Source organism: Macrotis lagotis, chromosome 8 (genome assembly GCF_037893015.1).
Source record: "Macrotis lagotis isolate mMagLag1 chromosome 8, bilby.v1.9.chrom.fasta, whole genome shotgun sequence".
In the NCBI taxonomy this organism is placed as follows: Eukaryota; Metazoa; Chordata; class Mammalia; order Peramelemorphia; family Peramelidae; genus Macrotis; species Macrotis lagotis.
Window position 1 is genome coordinate 110,321,915 of NC_133665.1, and position 13,593 is coordinate 110,335,507.

The 13,593-nt window shown below is 38.5% G+C and overlaps 1 protein-coding gene across 4 annotated transcripts in view; it reads left to right on the forward strand.

Moving 5' to 3' along the window:
- NISCH (nischarin) overlaps positions 1–13,593 on the forward strand; it is a 44,436-nt gene that overhangs the window by 19,097 nt on the left and 11,746 nt on the right. For 3 of the 4 annotated variants that reach the window (XM_074198145.1, XM_074198146.1, XM_074198144.1), the window contains exons 8-14: positions 2,213–2,365; positions 4,220–4,288; positions 4,915–5,100; positions 5,278–5,406; positions 8,030–8,143; positions 8,614–8,722; positions 12,597–12,721. In XM_074198145.1, the coding sequence (XP_074054246.1) occupies positions 2,213–2,365; positions 4,220–4,288; positions 4,915–5,100; positions 5,278–5,406; positions 8,030–8,143; positions 8,614–8,722; positions 12,597–12,721 (885 nt within the window). Of the gene's footprint in view, positions 1–2,212; positions 2,366–4,219; positions 4,289–4,914; positions 5,101–5,277; positions 5,407–8,029; positions 8,144–8,613; positions 8,731–12,596; positions 12,722–13,593 lie in introns of those variants that run through there. The other variant, XM_074198147.1, reaches the window with a different exon arrangement.

The following is a 13,593-nucleotide window of genomic DNA, read 5'->3' on the forward strand; positions in this document are numbered from 1 at the left end:
GGCACCCTAACCAGGTATTTTAAAGAAATTTTAAAGGTTTCTATGTTTTTTTAACTTTGAATTGGCTTTAGTTTATGAGTCTTTGTTGTACAGTTGCAAGCCACACTGGTTACTCAATCTATAGTAAGGTAGAATTAGATCAGATCAGAGGTTCAAAACCCTTTTGGTATCATTGATCCCTTCTCAGAATAATGTTTTTAAATGGATACATGTAGAATTAAAAAGGAAACTAATTATTTTGAAATGAAGTTTTCAAAATATTAAAAAACAGCAACCAAAGTTATAGATAACAAGTTAAGAATCCTTAGGCTAGATAGTTTCCAAAGTCCTTCAAACTATAAAACTTTTAAGTTGGACAACTATTAAATTGTTCCATCTTACTTTATTTTGCTTTTTTCCCCTTTCTATCTCAATCATTACAAAAGAAATCTTGCTTTGTTTTCTATAGGCATTAGAAAAGATTTAGTAGGGGCGGCTAGGTGGTACAGTGGATAGAGCACCAGCTCCGGAGTCAGGAATTCAAATCCGGCCTCAGACACTCAATAATTACCTAGCTGTGTGGCCTTGGCCAAGCCACTTAACCCCATTTGCATTGTAAAAATTAAAAAAAAAAAAGCAAAGATTTAGTGACCTTGTTTTCATGGATTAAAATTTTTTTTCCTTTATGCATTGATCTTAGAATCTGAATAAAGCCAATACTATCACTTTGTCTCCAAATTAACCTTTGTTTGATTTTTGAAGTCTCAGAGGGATTGGTAAAGTGTAAACAAAACTTTTATCCTGTATTGGTGATAGAGGATTTTGAATGAAAGGTAAGTCATCTACCCACTGAGTAACTGCTGAAAGTCCTTGCTGCTACTGTTGGTGGAATTGTGAACTGATCCAACAATTCTGGAGAGCAATTTGGAACAATGTTCACTGTTCAGATCCTTTGATCTAGATCTACTAGGTCTATATCCCATAGACCATTAAAAAAGGGAAAAAGACTCACATGATCAAAAATATTTATTGCAACTCTTTGTAGTGGCAAAGAATTGAAAAATTGAAGGGAATGCCTATCACCTGGGAAATGACTGAACAAATTATGGAGTATGAATGTTTTGCAGTACTCTTGTTCTATAAGAAATCATAAGCCTCCAGACTTGAGAAAAGCCTGGAAAGATATGCATGAACCAATGCTGAGTGGAGGGAGCAGAACCAGGAGATCATGGTACACATTAACAGCAGCATTGTGAAATGATCAACCATGATGGACTCTGCTCGTCTTGGTAGTAACAATGGTCAAAGAAAATTCTAAAAGAATTGTTATGGAAAATGTGGAGTCTGAATGTAGAACAAAGTTCCTTATTTTCAATTTTAAAATTTGCTTTGTTTTATTTTTTTTCCCCTCTCCTGGATTTTTTTCTCTTATTCTTTCGCCAGCATGATTAATATGGAAATATGTTTAACATAATTATACTATGGAAATATGTTTAACATAATTATACATAGATTACCTATTTCAGATTACTTACTGTCAAGGGGAGCAGGAGGGAAAGGGAGGAAGAGAAAAATGTGGAACTCAGAATCTTACAAAAAGTGAATGTTGAAAACTATCTTTACAAGTAATTGGAAAAAAAAGAAACATTCAACAATAACAAAGAAGTACATGCTGCTATAAAAGATCATGATGCCATCAATCATACATAATAAACTTTGGTAAATTTGAGTCAGAGGAAACTGGTCACAGGACTCAAAAGGTTTTTTTTTTTGTAATGATTTGGGATTTGATACAGAAAAGGAAAAAACGTAAAACAAAAGCAAGATGAGTCTGTCGGATAGTTGCTCATATAGTTAAAAATACCATACTTTTTAAACTTTACGTAAAGTTTTTTTTAAGTTTCTCAGTTCATCAAGAAGGCATTAATGAGCAGGAGCAACTTAGTGGTGCAGAGGATAGAGCACCAGCCCTGGGGTCAAGAGGACCTGAGTTCAAATTTGGCCTCAGATATTTAATTACTGTATGATCTTGGGCAAATCAGTTAACCCCATTGGCTTGCAAAAATCTAAAAATAAAATAATAAAAAATAAAGCTTTGTTTTGTTGGGAACTTCTGTTCATGCATTAGAATTTGTAGAAGTCTTTAAACTTTTCAGTGAATATCAAAAGATTGAGTTTTAAAGCAAAGCATTCCATACACTTTCTTATTTAATTTTTAACTGTTTTTACACAGGAAATCATTGTTCCTGAAGCATCAGAATTTGATGAGTGGGAGCCAGAGGGTGCACATCCCGATTGCCCTGTAACTGCAGTAATTCCAACATGGAGAGCATTAACCACTCTAGATATGAGTCACAATAGCATCTCACAAATCGATGATTCTGTGGTAAGAGTTTTGAAATCTCCATTTAAGTTCTCAAGAGTGGACCCAGTGAATATTTGTTAAATAAATTAATGAATTTTGATAAGGTTGGGTTTTAGGGAATTTCTCTGGTTTGTCAAAATTATAAAGCACATAAGTTAGCCAGATCTGAAGACTCCATATATTGTTTGCATAAATAAGGATGTATTTTAGAATGAGATAAATTAATTTTTTAAAATATCCTTTATTTATACCTTTGTTTTTACATTTTAGTCATTTCGCACACTTCCTTCCAGATAGAACCTTTACAATACAGAGACCCTAGCTCACAGTTTTTATAATATTCTGTCTTATAGTAGGCTCCCACAACTCCACCATAAAGAAGTTATGTTTCATTATCTGTTCTCTGGGATTTTCATGACATTTTATGTACTTAGGAATTAACTTCTCTTTAGAGACTTTTTTCATTTCTAGTATAATAATCATGTATATTGTTAACTTGGTTCTACTTTTTTTTGCTTGTATTATTTCACGTAAATCTTTAAATTCCTTATTTATCACTTCTTACTGCATAATATCATTCATTACAGTCAGATGCATATTTGGGGGGGTTATTTCCCCAACATTTATCCAATTGATGGGTACTCACTTTGATTTCACCTTTTTTTTTTTTATGCTAGCACAAAGCAATCTATGACTTCTTTGATATATACTACATCTTTGACCTCCTTTGGTATTTTCCCAGTAGTAAAATCAGATGAAAGAATATGGATAGCTTAGTCATTTGATATGTTTATAAATTGAAAATCAGAATATTTGGGGACATTTTTTTCTAGTTCTATCAAGAGAAGGTGTGTATTTGTTTCTACAACTCTTCTAAAAAATGAGGGCAGAGCCAAGATGGCGACAGGAGAGGATTGTCTGTTAGGTGCTCTCTCTCAAAAATGACTTCCCATCTTTTGTCACCCATGTCAGTTTACATGTATAAGTCAAAACCTCTGAGTTGTTTTAGTTTTCATGGAAAGAATCAGAGGTCCAGTGACCAGACATGGATCTGGATGATTAGAGATGGCCCTGGATGCAACGCAATTAGTCAACTTGCCTAGGGTCTCACAGTTATTAAGTGTCTAATGTCTGAGACTGGATTTGGACTCCTGTCCTCCTCACTCCATCCAGTGTGCCACCTGGCTGCCCCCTGTCATGCATATCCTTATTAAAGATTTTATTTATTTTGAGTTTTGCAATTTTTCCCCCAATCTTACTTCCCTCCCCCACCCCCACCCCCCACAGAAAGCAATTTGTCAGTCTTTACTTTGTTTTCATATTGTACATTGATCCATATTGAGTGTGATGAGAGAGAAATCATATCCTTAAGGAAGAAACAAAAAGCATAAGAGATAACAAGATCAGATAATAAGATAATCTGGTTTTTTTCTAAATTAAAGGGAATAGTCCTTGAACTTTGTTCAGACTCCAGGGTTCTTATCATGCATATCCTTAAAGGCTGCTTTTGTTGTCTCAGTGACCAGTCTCTTTATCTACATCTTCTCATGCTCAACCAAATTAATAGACTGGAAAGGTAAAAAGAAACAATTACAAACAGGATCATTCTTTCCCAGCAGTTTATCAGGGGAATGTGCATTTGTTCTCCCATGGTAATGTGTCTACATCCTCAGAGGTCCAAGAATTTTTAAAGTGTACAGAACTTCTCAAAAGTCTTATTTCCCTTAGAACTTCTAAAGATTATATGCAGTATCAAAGATCAAGATCAGTAAAAGAGGATTTATATGAAAGTGCTTTATAAAGCGTAAATTGCTGTGTAAAATATGAGCAATTATCATGAGATTATTACTACTGACCATTTTTTTTTCTTCTCAGAAACTTATTCCAAAGATTGAATTTTTAGATCTGAGTCATAATGGAGTGATGGTAGTAGAAAATCTGCAGGTAATTTCTCCAAAGAAAAAATTTCATTTCAATTTATGTTTCAAAAAGCAAAGTTTAAGCATTGAAACCCTCAGCCATCCAAGAATAAATGAGGTGTACCACAGTTCCTCTAAGATATAAGGATCAAAAAAATGATGAATGTGAAAGTGCTTTACAGAATCCCTCTAATAAAGCTAATCTTATACTTGTAGTTATTGTTTACTGTGGCACAGCAAGACCTCAGAGCTTTGTTCCTAGTCTGTGAGCCACAGACATCTGGGATGGGGACACTTGCTTATTTCTAGGAGTATAGGAATTGAAAGAGAAAAAAAAAAATCTGAAAAATATTTTATATAGTCTGAATAAATAATATGCCACACTTATGTAGGCGGTGATGTAATTAATGTAAAACAATGTTTTTTAAGTTGCATATCAAAGACTAGAACTTATATTACAGAGAAAGCTTAATTTAAATATTCACTTAAGTACCTACCAATCAAAAGGATTACTACATTACCAGTATTTTTAAATAGATGGTTTCCTTAATTGTGAAGATAATTTTATTTTATTTTTCATTTTAATGTAGTCTTCATGCATGTTGAATTGATATTGCTCTTATTCCTCTGTTCTTTTCTTATGGCTTGTAGCACCTGTACAATCTCATTCATCTGGATCTGTCATACAATAAACTCACATCCTTAGAAGGTGTTCATACCAAACTAGGGAACATCAAGACTCTGAATTTGGCAGGAAATCTCCTGGAAAGTCTGAGTGGATTAAACAAACTATATTCTCTAGTCAACTTGGATCTCAGTAACAATAAAATTGAACAGGTGAGAACTTCTTTAAAAGTAGTTGCTGTGGCTCATGTGATAGCTGCATTGATGGAGGTGGTGGGGAGTTGAAAAAGATTTCCTTTTGTTTCAGAAAAGATAATTTAAAGTCTACTGAAGTGGCATTTGCTGTGTTAAATTGGGACCCAAAAGATTTTTAACATTTTTTCCTTTCAGATCGAGGAGATAAAAAACATAGGAAACCTTCCTTGCTTAGAAGAAGTGGTATTATCCAACAATCCTTTGAGCATCATTCCTGATTATAGGACCAAAGTACTAGCTCAGTTTGGGGAAAGAGCCTCTGAGGTAAGCCACACTTGGAAAATGCCAGGTCATATATAGAGGTATTGAGCTGTTACAGGTTCTTAGATTCTTAGGACAAGGGTTATTACTGGGCCATATTTTGCTATGTGTTCATGTTTTCATTTAATAATCATTTTGACTATCTATACTAGGTATTCTGACCTAGGAGAAATAGACATTCAAATGTATTGTCCTTTCCCTCTCTGAACATGGAACCAATAGAAAAGATAGAATATGATAATTGTGTGAGAAGAGAACACAGTGATAATAAGAACTATATAGTTCCTGACTTTGGGAAATCCAAAAATATGCTTTTGGGTTTTGGGTGGTCTTTCCCAGTTCAAAGAAAGTGCCTGACTTTTAGTTTGAGGAAGTCAGCTGCCTTCTTCCGTTATCTTCTCCTTGCTTAAGCTGATGACTGTGTCAGAAAAACAGTTGAAATATGTCAGCCTACTTTTTGCCAGTAATACTGGAACTGAAAGGAACCTCTGGGGCTTCCATTTGAGACCTCAAGGTAAAGGGTGCCAAGTCAAGACAAGCGATTTTGAGACTAATTTTTTCCATTAATGATTTATTATTGATAGTGTTGGAAAAATTAAATGTTTAAAATTATGACAAACATCACATTCAACTGAGATCAATGTATAACATGGAACCAATGTAAAGACTAACAGAATACCTTCTGTGGAGAGTGGGGGGAGGGGAAGGCAAGAATGGGGGAAAAATTGTAAAACAAAATAAATAAAACCCTTTGGAAATATTACAACAGTCAAAAAAACCAACAAAAAATGATGACAAAGTATCCTTGACAAATTATGACAACAAATAATAACTAAATACAATATGATAGAGCTCTACTTAGCCTTCTAAAAAAATCTCAAAAGACTTCTTTGTTTATAAATTTTCTTGTATTTTTATTTTTATGCCTTAAAAACATTCCCATTTAGGTAACCTGTCATCTTAAATCCAACATCTCCAAAATTCAACTTCTATCTTTGCTCCAATCCCTTTCCAGCTTTCCCTCTCACCATCAGTGCCACCATCATTTTCTTAGGAATAAGTGTATGTAGGCATCCTAAATCTAGTTTGTAACTGAAACTTTTTGATTTTTCTTTCTACATATTTTGTATATGTTAAAAATCATTCTGTGTTTGTCTGTGATGTGCTGGGTAAAGTTCTTTTTATCCTTAGTCTAACATTCAAAGCCATCTGCATGGTTTTTCCTTGTCTCAACCAAACATGGGGTATTTCACCCTCTGTACACCCTCATTTTCCCACCTGTGCCTTTAAAAAAAATAATCATCAATACCCTTTGTTTCTATGATTCCTAGTATTATTCCCCTTTTGTCTCTTTTTCAAAGAGTATTCTTTGGAATTCCAAAGAGTATTCTCTTAAAACAAAGGATAAAAGAGGAAGGTGGATAACAGTTCAACCCGAAAGCCAACATATCAGACAATTCTGACTTGCTAGGTAGCGTTTCCTCACCTGGTTCTGGTATCATTTTCTCTCCCTTCTTGTAGCAGCTTGGGGCGTCAGGGTCCTGTGGTGGTGTGTGGTGATTCCTCCCCTTTGCATCAGCTCCTGGGTGGTTATCCATTCTTCCAGGAGTCATCTCAGACAACACAGGAGCATTACATTCCCAGGCTTCACTCTAGCCATGCCCCAGGGGCTGGCATCAGTCCTCTTCCACTTCATTGCTGTGGCCCATCTTGCTTGTCTGACTTCCTCTAACTAGAACTTTCTCTGCTTCCTTCCTTTGTCTCTCCTTAATGCCCCGAGTCCTTTAAAGAAAGCCAAGCTCAGAGGCCATAGCTCCTAGGATGCCTCCCAGATGATTGTAGTTTTCTCTGTGTTTCATCCGGCTGCTTCCCCAGTGCTGAACATTCTGTTGCGTAGGGACTTTTATGAGGTTGACTGACTGCCCCTTGCCACCCTGCTGCCTCTCCCTTAGTGACTTTGGGTCCTCAGTCCCTCATGCCTAACTGGTCTCTTTCCCATCCTCCACCTGCCTGCCTTCTGTCACATCATCTTCCTGGCATTCAATGCCGTTCTTCCTCTCTAGCTCCAGCTCGAATCCCCTTCCTTTCACAGCCTTCTCCTTCCTCCTCTACTGCCTGGGATCCGCTTCCTAATCCTTCCAAATTGAGCAGAGCTCAATCCCAGTAATTTGGGATTATGAGTATTAGTCTAAAGCAGCCTTTGCCTTTGAGAGGGAATTGTCACATAAAAGGGGGCTAAAAGGTAGGGAGGGGTCACAGTGAAGAAGACAGGCAAGAGAGAGCCTAGAGGAGCCAGGTTGACCCAGTGGAGGCAGCGTGACCTAGGGCAGCAGAAGGTACTTGGAAAAATTGATTTCATGAGAATCGGCCGCAGTTCATTGACGTTTGGGTAGTTAAAATATGTTAATATTATTGTCAGTTCTGTCTTATTTTCTTGTTTAAAGTGTGTGGCAAAATAGGTAGATAAAGCCCAGGAGGGTTTTCCTCTTTGCCATCTTCATGGAGTCAAATATGCTGTGGAGCATATGCTATGATTAAAGACTCTTTGATTCTTATTGGCACAGTACATGCATGGGACAGCCCTGAGAACTTTCACAAAATTATTTTTCCTGTGTATTTTGTTTAGGTCTGTTTGGATAATATCATTACTACAGAAAAGGAGCTTGATACTGTAGAAGTGTTGAAAGCAATTCAGAAAGCAAAGGAAGCTAAGTACAAACTGAATAATTCTGATAAAAAGGTGAGTTTTATTTTGGGGGCATTTTGATGGTAGTGGGAACAAGGGGGGGGGGGCAGAATAGTAGATGGACCTGCTGTGTTACATTACCTTAGTCGTGATCAAGGACGAGTAATTAGCTTTGTAAAAAATGCAATGAATGGCTCTGCTCATGTCTGTTCCATTCCTCTTCCCTGCTCAGGAAAGACTGGGGTCTGATTGCTTGGTGTTTGGGGCAATGACCTCCCCACTCCCTTTGCTCATTTTGTGTCTGCTCTTCCCAATCTTTCTTTTCCCTCCTTCCCTTGTGAAATTATCAGATGGGGAAAAAGATTTTGGAATCGGCCTGCCCAGCTACCTGACGAGTGTGTGTGTGGAAAGAGGACAGACAGATGAGGGCTGAGAGGCCTCCCTGAAGTAGTGCCCTTGTGGATTGCAGCCCGTGTGTGTAGGGGCTTCTCCTCGTCTTTAACCCCACCTGCTTTCTTTATTAGATCAGTGAGGATTCCCGGCTCACTGCTGCCAGCTCCAAATCAAACTGTTCTTCTCTCCCTGTTCGTCCCTCTTCTCCCTCTCTGCCTCGGCCTCTAGGCCCCAGCCAAGGTAATCATGTATGTATCGTGCTACGAGCTAGGGCGGCTTCTGAGGGTGCTTCTCTAGGCTCTGTTGGAGGGGAAGAGAGAGTTGTTAATATTTGCTATAGAACTGGCAAGAAGGATGTAGATTTAAGCAAAAATCAAGAGTCCCTCCCTTCTGGAGCTTGCATTCTAAGGGGAAAAGGGTACGCATGTAGCAGGCTGTTGTGGAGGTGCCTGGGAAGTGATGTAGAGCCCTGGCTCTTTCAAGGTAAGGTGGAGGAGACTCAGCAGCCCCAGTTGGGTAACTTGGGGCCAGATCCAAGAGAGGAGTGGATTAGGGAATGATGGTAGTGGGTAGGAAGGATGATGAGGGGTATCAGCAGCAAGATAAGGCAAAAGCTGTGAAGGTTATACTCTAATGAAAGGGAATGAGAATCAGTAAAGGCAAGAAAGCCTTAAGTGAATGAAATGCCCTCATTAGTACCTGTCATTCCACAGTCATTTCAAAACCCCTTCCAGGAAGGTGAGGAACATGATGGGAGATAATAAAGAGAATTCACATCACCAAATCTGCTCTCCATCTAAGTGGAACATTCTGCCCACCAGTGTCTCTGATACACTGGAAACTGAAGCTGTCATCTGCAGCAACTAGAAACAGCCCTGCTGGCCACTCAGACTTAGAAAATCATAAGTTAATATTCTCTATGGGGAATTTATCCTCATTGATTTTGTTAAACATTTCTCCCATTACATTTTAATCTCATAGAGGCCACACTGGGGAGTTTTGCCCAGGCAGAGAGTTTGCTATCTCTGCTTTACCAAATTAATTGAGAATCAGCTGATAAACTAATCATTTGTTCATTCATTTACTTGGTTGAGAATTCTGACTAGCTGATGAATGACAGAAATAAACTTGCCATTGCCATATATGTGTTTACCTCCATTCTGACTTCCCAGTTTTAAACTTCTGCATTTATAGAACCAAAAATTTCTCTCTACACTAGTGATATCCTTTAGTTTTGTTAAAAGAATGTGGTATTGTGGGGAAAGATCATTGACCCCTGGACAAATTTTTTTGCTTGTCTGAAACCTGGAGAAATGGGGTAATGGATTATGACCCTATATTACAGGGCCCTTCTGAGAATCAAATTAAATGATACATGATGAAGCACTTTGTAAATTGGATATCACTGAACTTGGGGTTCCATCCTTTTAGGGAAGTTTCATTGACAACCTTTTTCTACCTTTACATATAAGCACATTCTCTGCTGCTGGTCTCTTTAGAGAGTTGTCTGCAGTGACTTGCCCAGAGTTGCCTCTGAAGCCAGATGGGACTTAGGCCCCTGTCCCAAGTCTGTGGCCAGCCCTCCATGCTACTCTTGTAACTTCTACAGTGCTATAGAACAGGAGAGCCAATCTTTCTCATCTGTGCTATGGAATTTTTAAAATTCTTTTCATGACCAGTCAGATAAATCCCCTCAGACTTGAAATACATACTAGAATCGAGTGATTGTATGAAAATTTCTACTGTATTAGCAATTCTATAGTGGGAAGATTCCAGTGGGAAAAAACGGGAGGGAAATTAGTTCCAAAGAGAAGCTCTTATAAACAGGAAAGAAAGCAGTTCATTTCTCTTTATGTCATTGTTGATCAGTCTATGTATGGGTCAGAATTTGATTTGTTATGGAACAGAACCACATGTTGAACAAGAGCCATACTGAATGACCTTGTAGCCAACTTGGTCACTGGTTGGCGACTTGCCAACTTGGGGACTTGGGGGTCAGGAACACTCATTCCACCACCCAGCTCTGGGACTGGAACTTAGGTCACTCTCAGAGCTGGCAGAGAGTTTATTGTTAGCTTTAATCATCTCTCACTCTTTGTATGATCTCCAAACAGTAGAGGAAAAAATACTTGGATTTTTTTTTTTTGCTCTGAGAAATTTCCTAAGGTTTTCTCAGTTGAAGTTTTTTCATGAGTTCTCACTCCCAGTATGTTATTTGTATGGTTAACAAACAACTGTTTAACCTTATCTGCTTTACCCAATCTCTGAACTGTGCTTCATTCCTGAGAAAACAGCTAACCTCTTTTCCCTACTGAAATAAAAGTATATTTGTGTATGTTCAGGACACAGTTCCAACCTATTACTGGTTTTAGCTGATCCTGCATTAAAAGCCAGTTTTTTCTCATTTATGAATAGCACCGAAAAACAGTAAGTTTACAAAAATGAGTTGTCAGTTAACAAGTAAAAGACTGACAACAGAATGGTTACTTTTTTTTAAGTAGAACTAAATAATAGAACTTAATTTCAAATGTTCCCCATGGGTCTAGTGCTGCCTAAAGCTTGACCTCAACAAACCATAAACAACAAAAGGTTGTTTATTACAATCCCCTTATGCACATTCTTTATATCCTGTATGTAATCGTATCTTTCTGTGTGTGCTCCTGAGAGCACCTGGTGTTGCATTTTGAATAAGCCAAAGAATTCCATGGCAGCAGCTTTGGAAGATGGGCCTGCGCATGGAGCGGAGGGTGGGAGCTTATTCCTCTGCTCTGTGGCCACACAAAGTAATCAGAAATAGTGGAAAGAATTGAGAAGTGGCAGTGGGTGAGGGCAGTCTTTAAATGGAGCCTTAAGACTTTTCTTTTTCCCAGATTTATAACTTTTTTACTTCAAAACATGAAAACCAGGTTTGGAAAAGAGCAGGGGCTTGCTCAGCTGTCTGGCTAAGGACAGCAAAGCAGGGGTGTAGCTGGACTGATGTGGAGTGGAGTGTTTTATAGATAATGTGGAGTGTGAGGGTCAGACATTGGGGAGTACATGGGGAGTGTTCTCCGGAAAGGAGCATCTTGCACTTTCCAAGAAGGCAGGAGCGTGCTGGCTTTGGGGTTTTGGGTAATTCAAATCAACTATTCATTTTTGTGAAGTTCTTCTAACTTGCTCTATTTAGAAGCTTGCTGGGCACCTTTACTTCACTCTCAGCTAATCTAGAAAATGCCAGGAATAAAATAAAATTTCCGGTTGTGCTGCTTTTATAAATGAGCCTCTGTGATTTTTGAAAACACCATCTGTTTCCATGACACATAAATCAAAACTAAATGTCACTAGGAAGCTGCTGCAGCTACTGGAAAGGCTGGTGTAAAATGTTGGGAAGAAAACCAACCCCCCTGCTGGTGGCTGGATCCCTCTGGGGCCCATTGAGGACAGTGCCCTTTTTTCAGATGGATACTCCTCTGTCATTTAGTGATGGAGACTAGGGCCTGGGGGCGGTATGCCCTTGGGCCCGGAGTAGGCCAGCTGCAGCTCGTGTTCCCCAAGTTTGATGACTGAATCATATTGATTAATTTGTGAACGACCAGTTCGATAGTCTAGAAATTGTCCTCTTAGACTTGAAAGCAGAAAGGGCATGCATAAAATGAAACAGTATGCATCAACTATTGATTAGCTTACCTAGTAAAAGGCTGTATTTACTCCCTTTGAAAAATGTCCACAAGGGCAGCTAGGTGGCGCAGTAGATAGAGCACCAGCCCTGGAGACAGGAGGACCTGAGTTCAAAAGCCGCCTCAGACACATAATCCTTAACCTATATGATCTAAGCAATGTGACTTTGGGCAAGTCACTTAACCCCATTGCCTTTAAAAAAGAAAAGAAAAGAAAAACGTCCACATAAAAAGTATAATTAAATTCATCTTAACTATAAAGACAGTACTGATTGGGCATAAGAATGATTAGATCTGTTTATGATACAGAATCTCTTGTAACGGGTTTAATGGCCTGTTGCTACCAGATGTTTCCTCTGATGTTATTATTATGTCACCCATATTACTAGATAAATAACTGGATAACGGTTTTTAATTTTATTCTAATGATAATTAATCATCTTTTCTGTTTACTTTAGAAATAATACATAGAAAAGCAGCCCTAGCCAGCAACTTCTCACCACCTGCTAGTGTGACTCCTAACGATCACTTGCTTATTACCCAGAGCTACTCAGAACCTTCAGTGTCTACACATAAAGGACAGGTAATTAGGTCTTTTGTGATATTTGTTATTTGTGTAAGTGAACTCATTTTTAAAATATGAGATGATTTTGAAAGCAGAAACTGACCTGGCTCCCAGCTGATCTCCAAGTAACCTTTTAACCATTTCTGTTGTCTGAGACTGACATTCTTTTCCATTCAGATTTCTGTGTTAAGCCCTTGAAGTCCAAGGGTCTCACTAGGGGTTTAATGTTAGATGAGAAAACTTCCATTCACTGCGTGGAATTAGCATTACTGGAATCATTCCATAGAGAAAGTCTTCTCAGATGTATGCTTTGTAGAATGCTTCCAGAGTAGCCTGCCAGGACTAGAAGTGAGACATCTCTGCTTACAGTTGGACATGGGGAGGGGGGGCTTCTATTTTGGCAAGATTGCATCAAGTCTCAGAGTCATAGCACAGCATTATTGTTGTGAAACATTACACTTCTGCTTTGCTGCTGATAGGGGTTCCTGTGTTCAGGGGGGGAAAGATGGTAGCAAAATCCTGTCCTTTTCTGTCCATGTCCTTGACACTTGTTCTCTGTCATTCACCTCTGTGATCCAGCCTTCCCCTGCCTAAGATTCATCAGAAGCAGTTGTGTGGAATGTCCATGTGTCTTCTTTGTCACCAGACTTTCTTTGACCACTGTAGGCTGGGGCTTTGCCAGGTTTCTAGATTAGACCTTGCTTTCTGAAAGGCCTCAGCCAAAAGAGAGATAAGATGGGGATTCTAAGTAGAACAGATGCATGCATGCCAGCATAGTACGTAGTGGGGAGAGAACCTTTAGCAGAGCTGGAGTCTTGGACCCACAGGTAACACGACTGAGTGAAGAGGGATTGCTTCTTAGTACACTGTTGACTTGTGCTTCCTTCTCT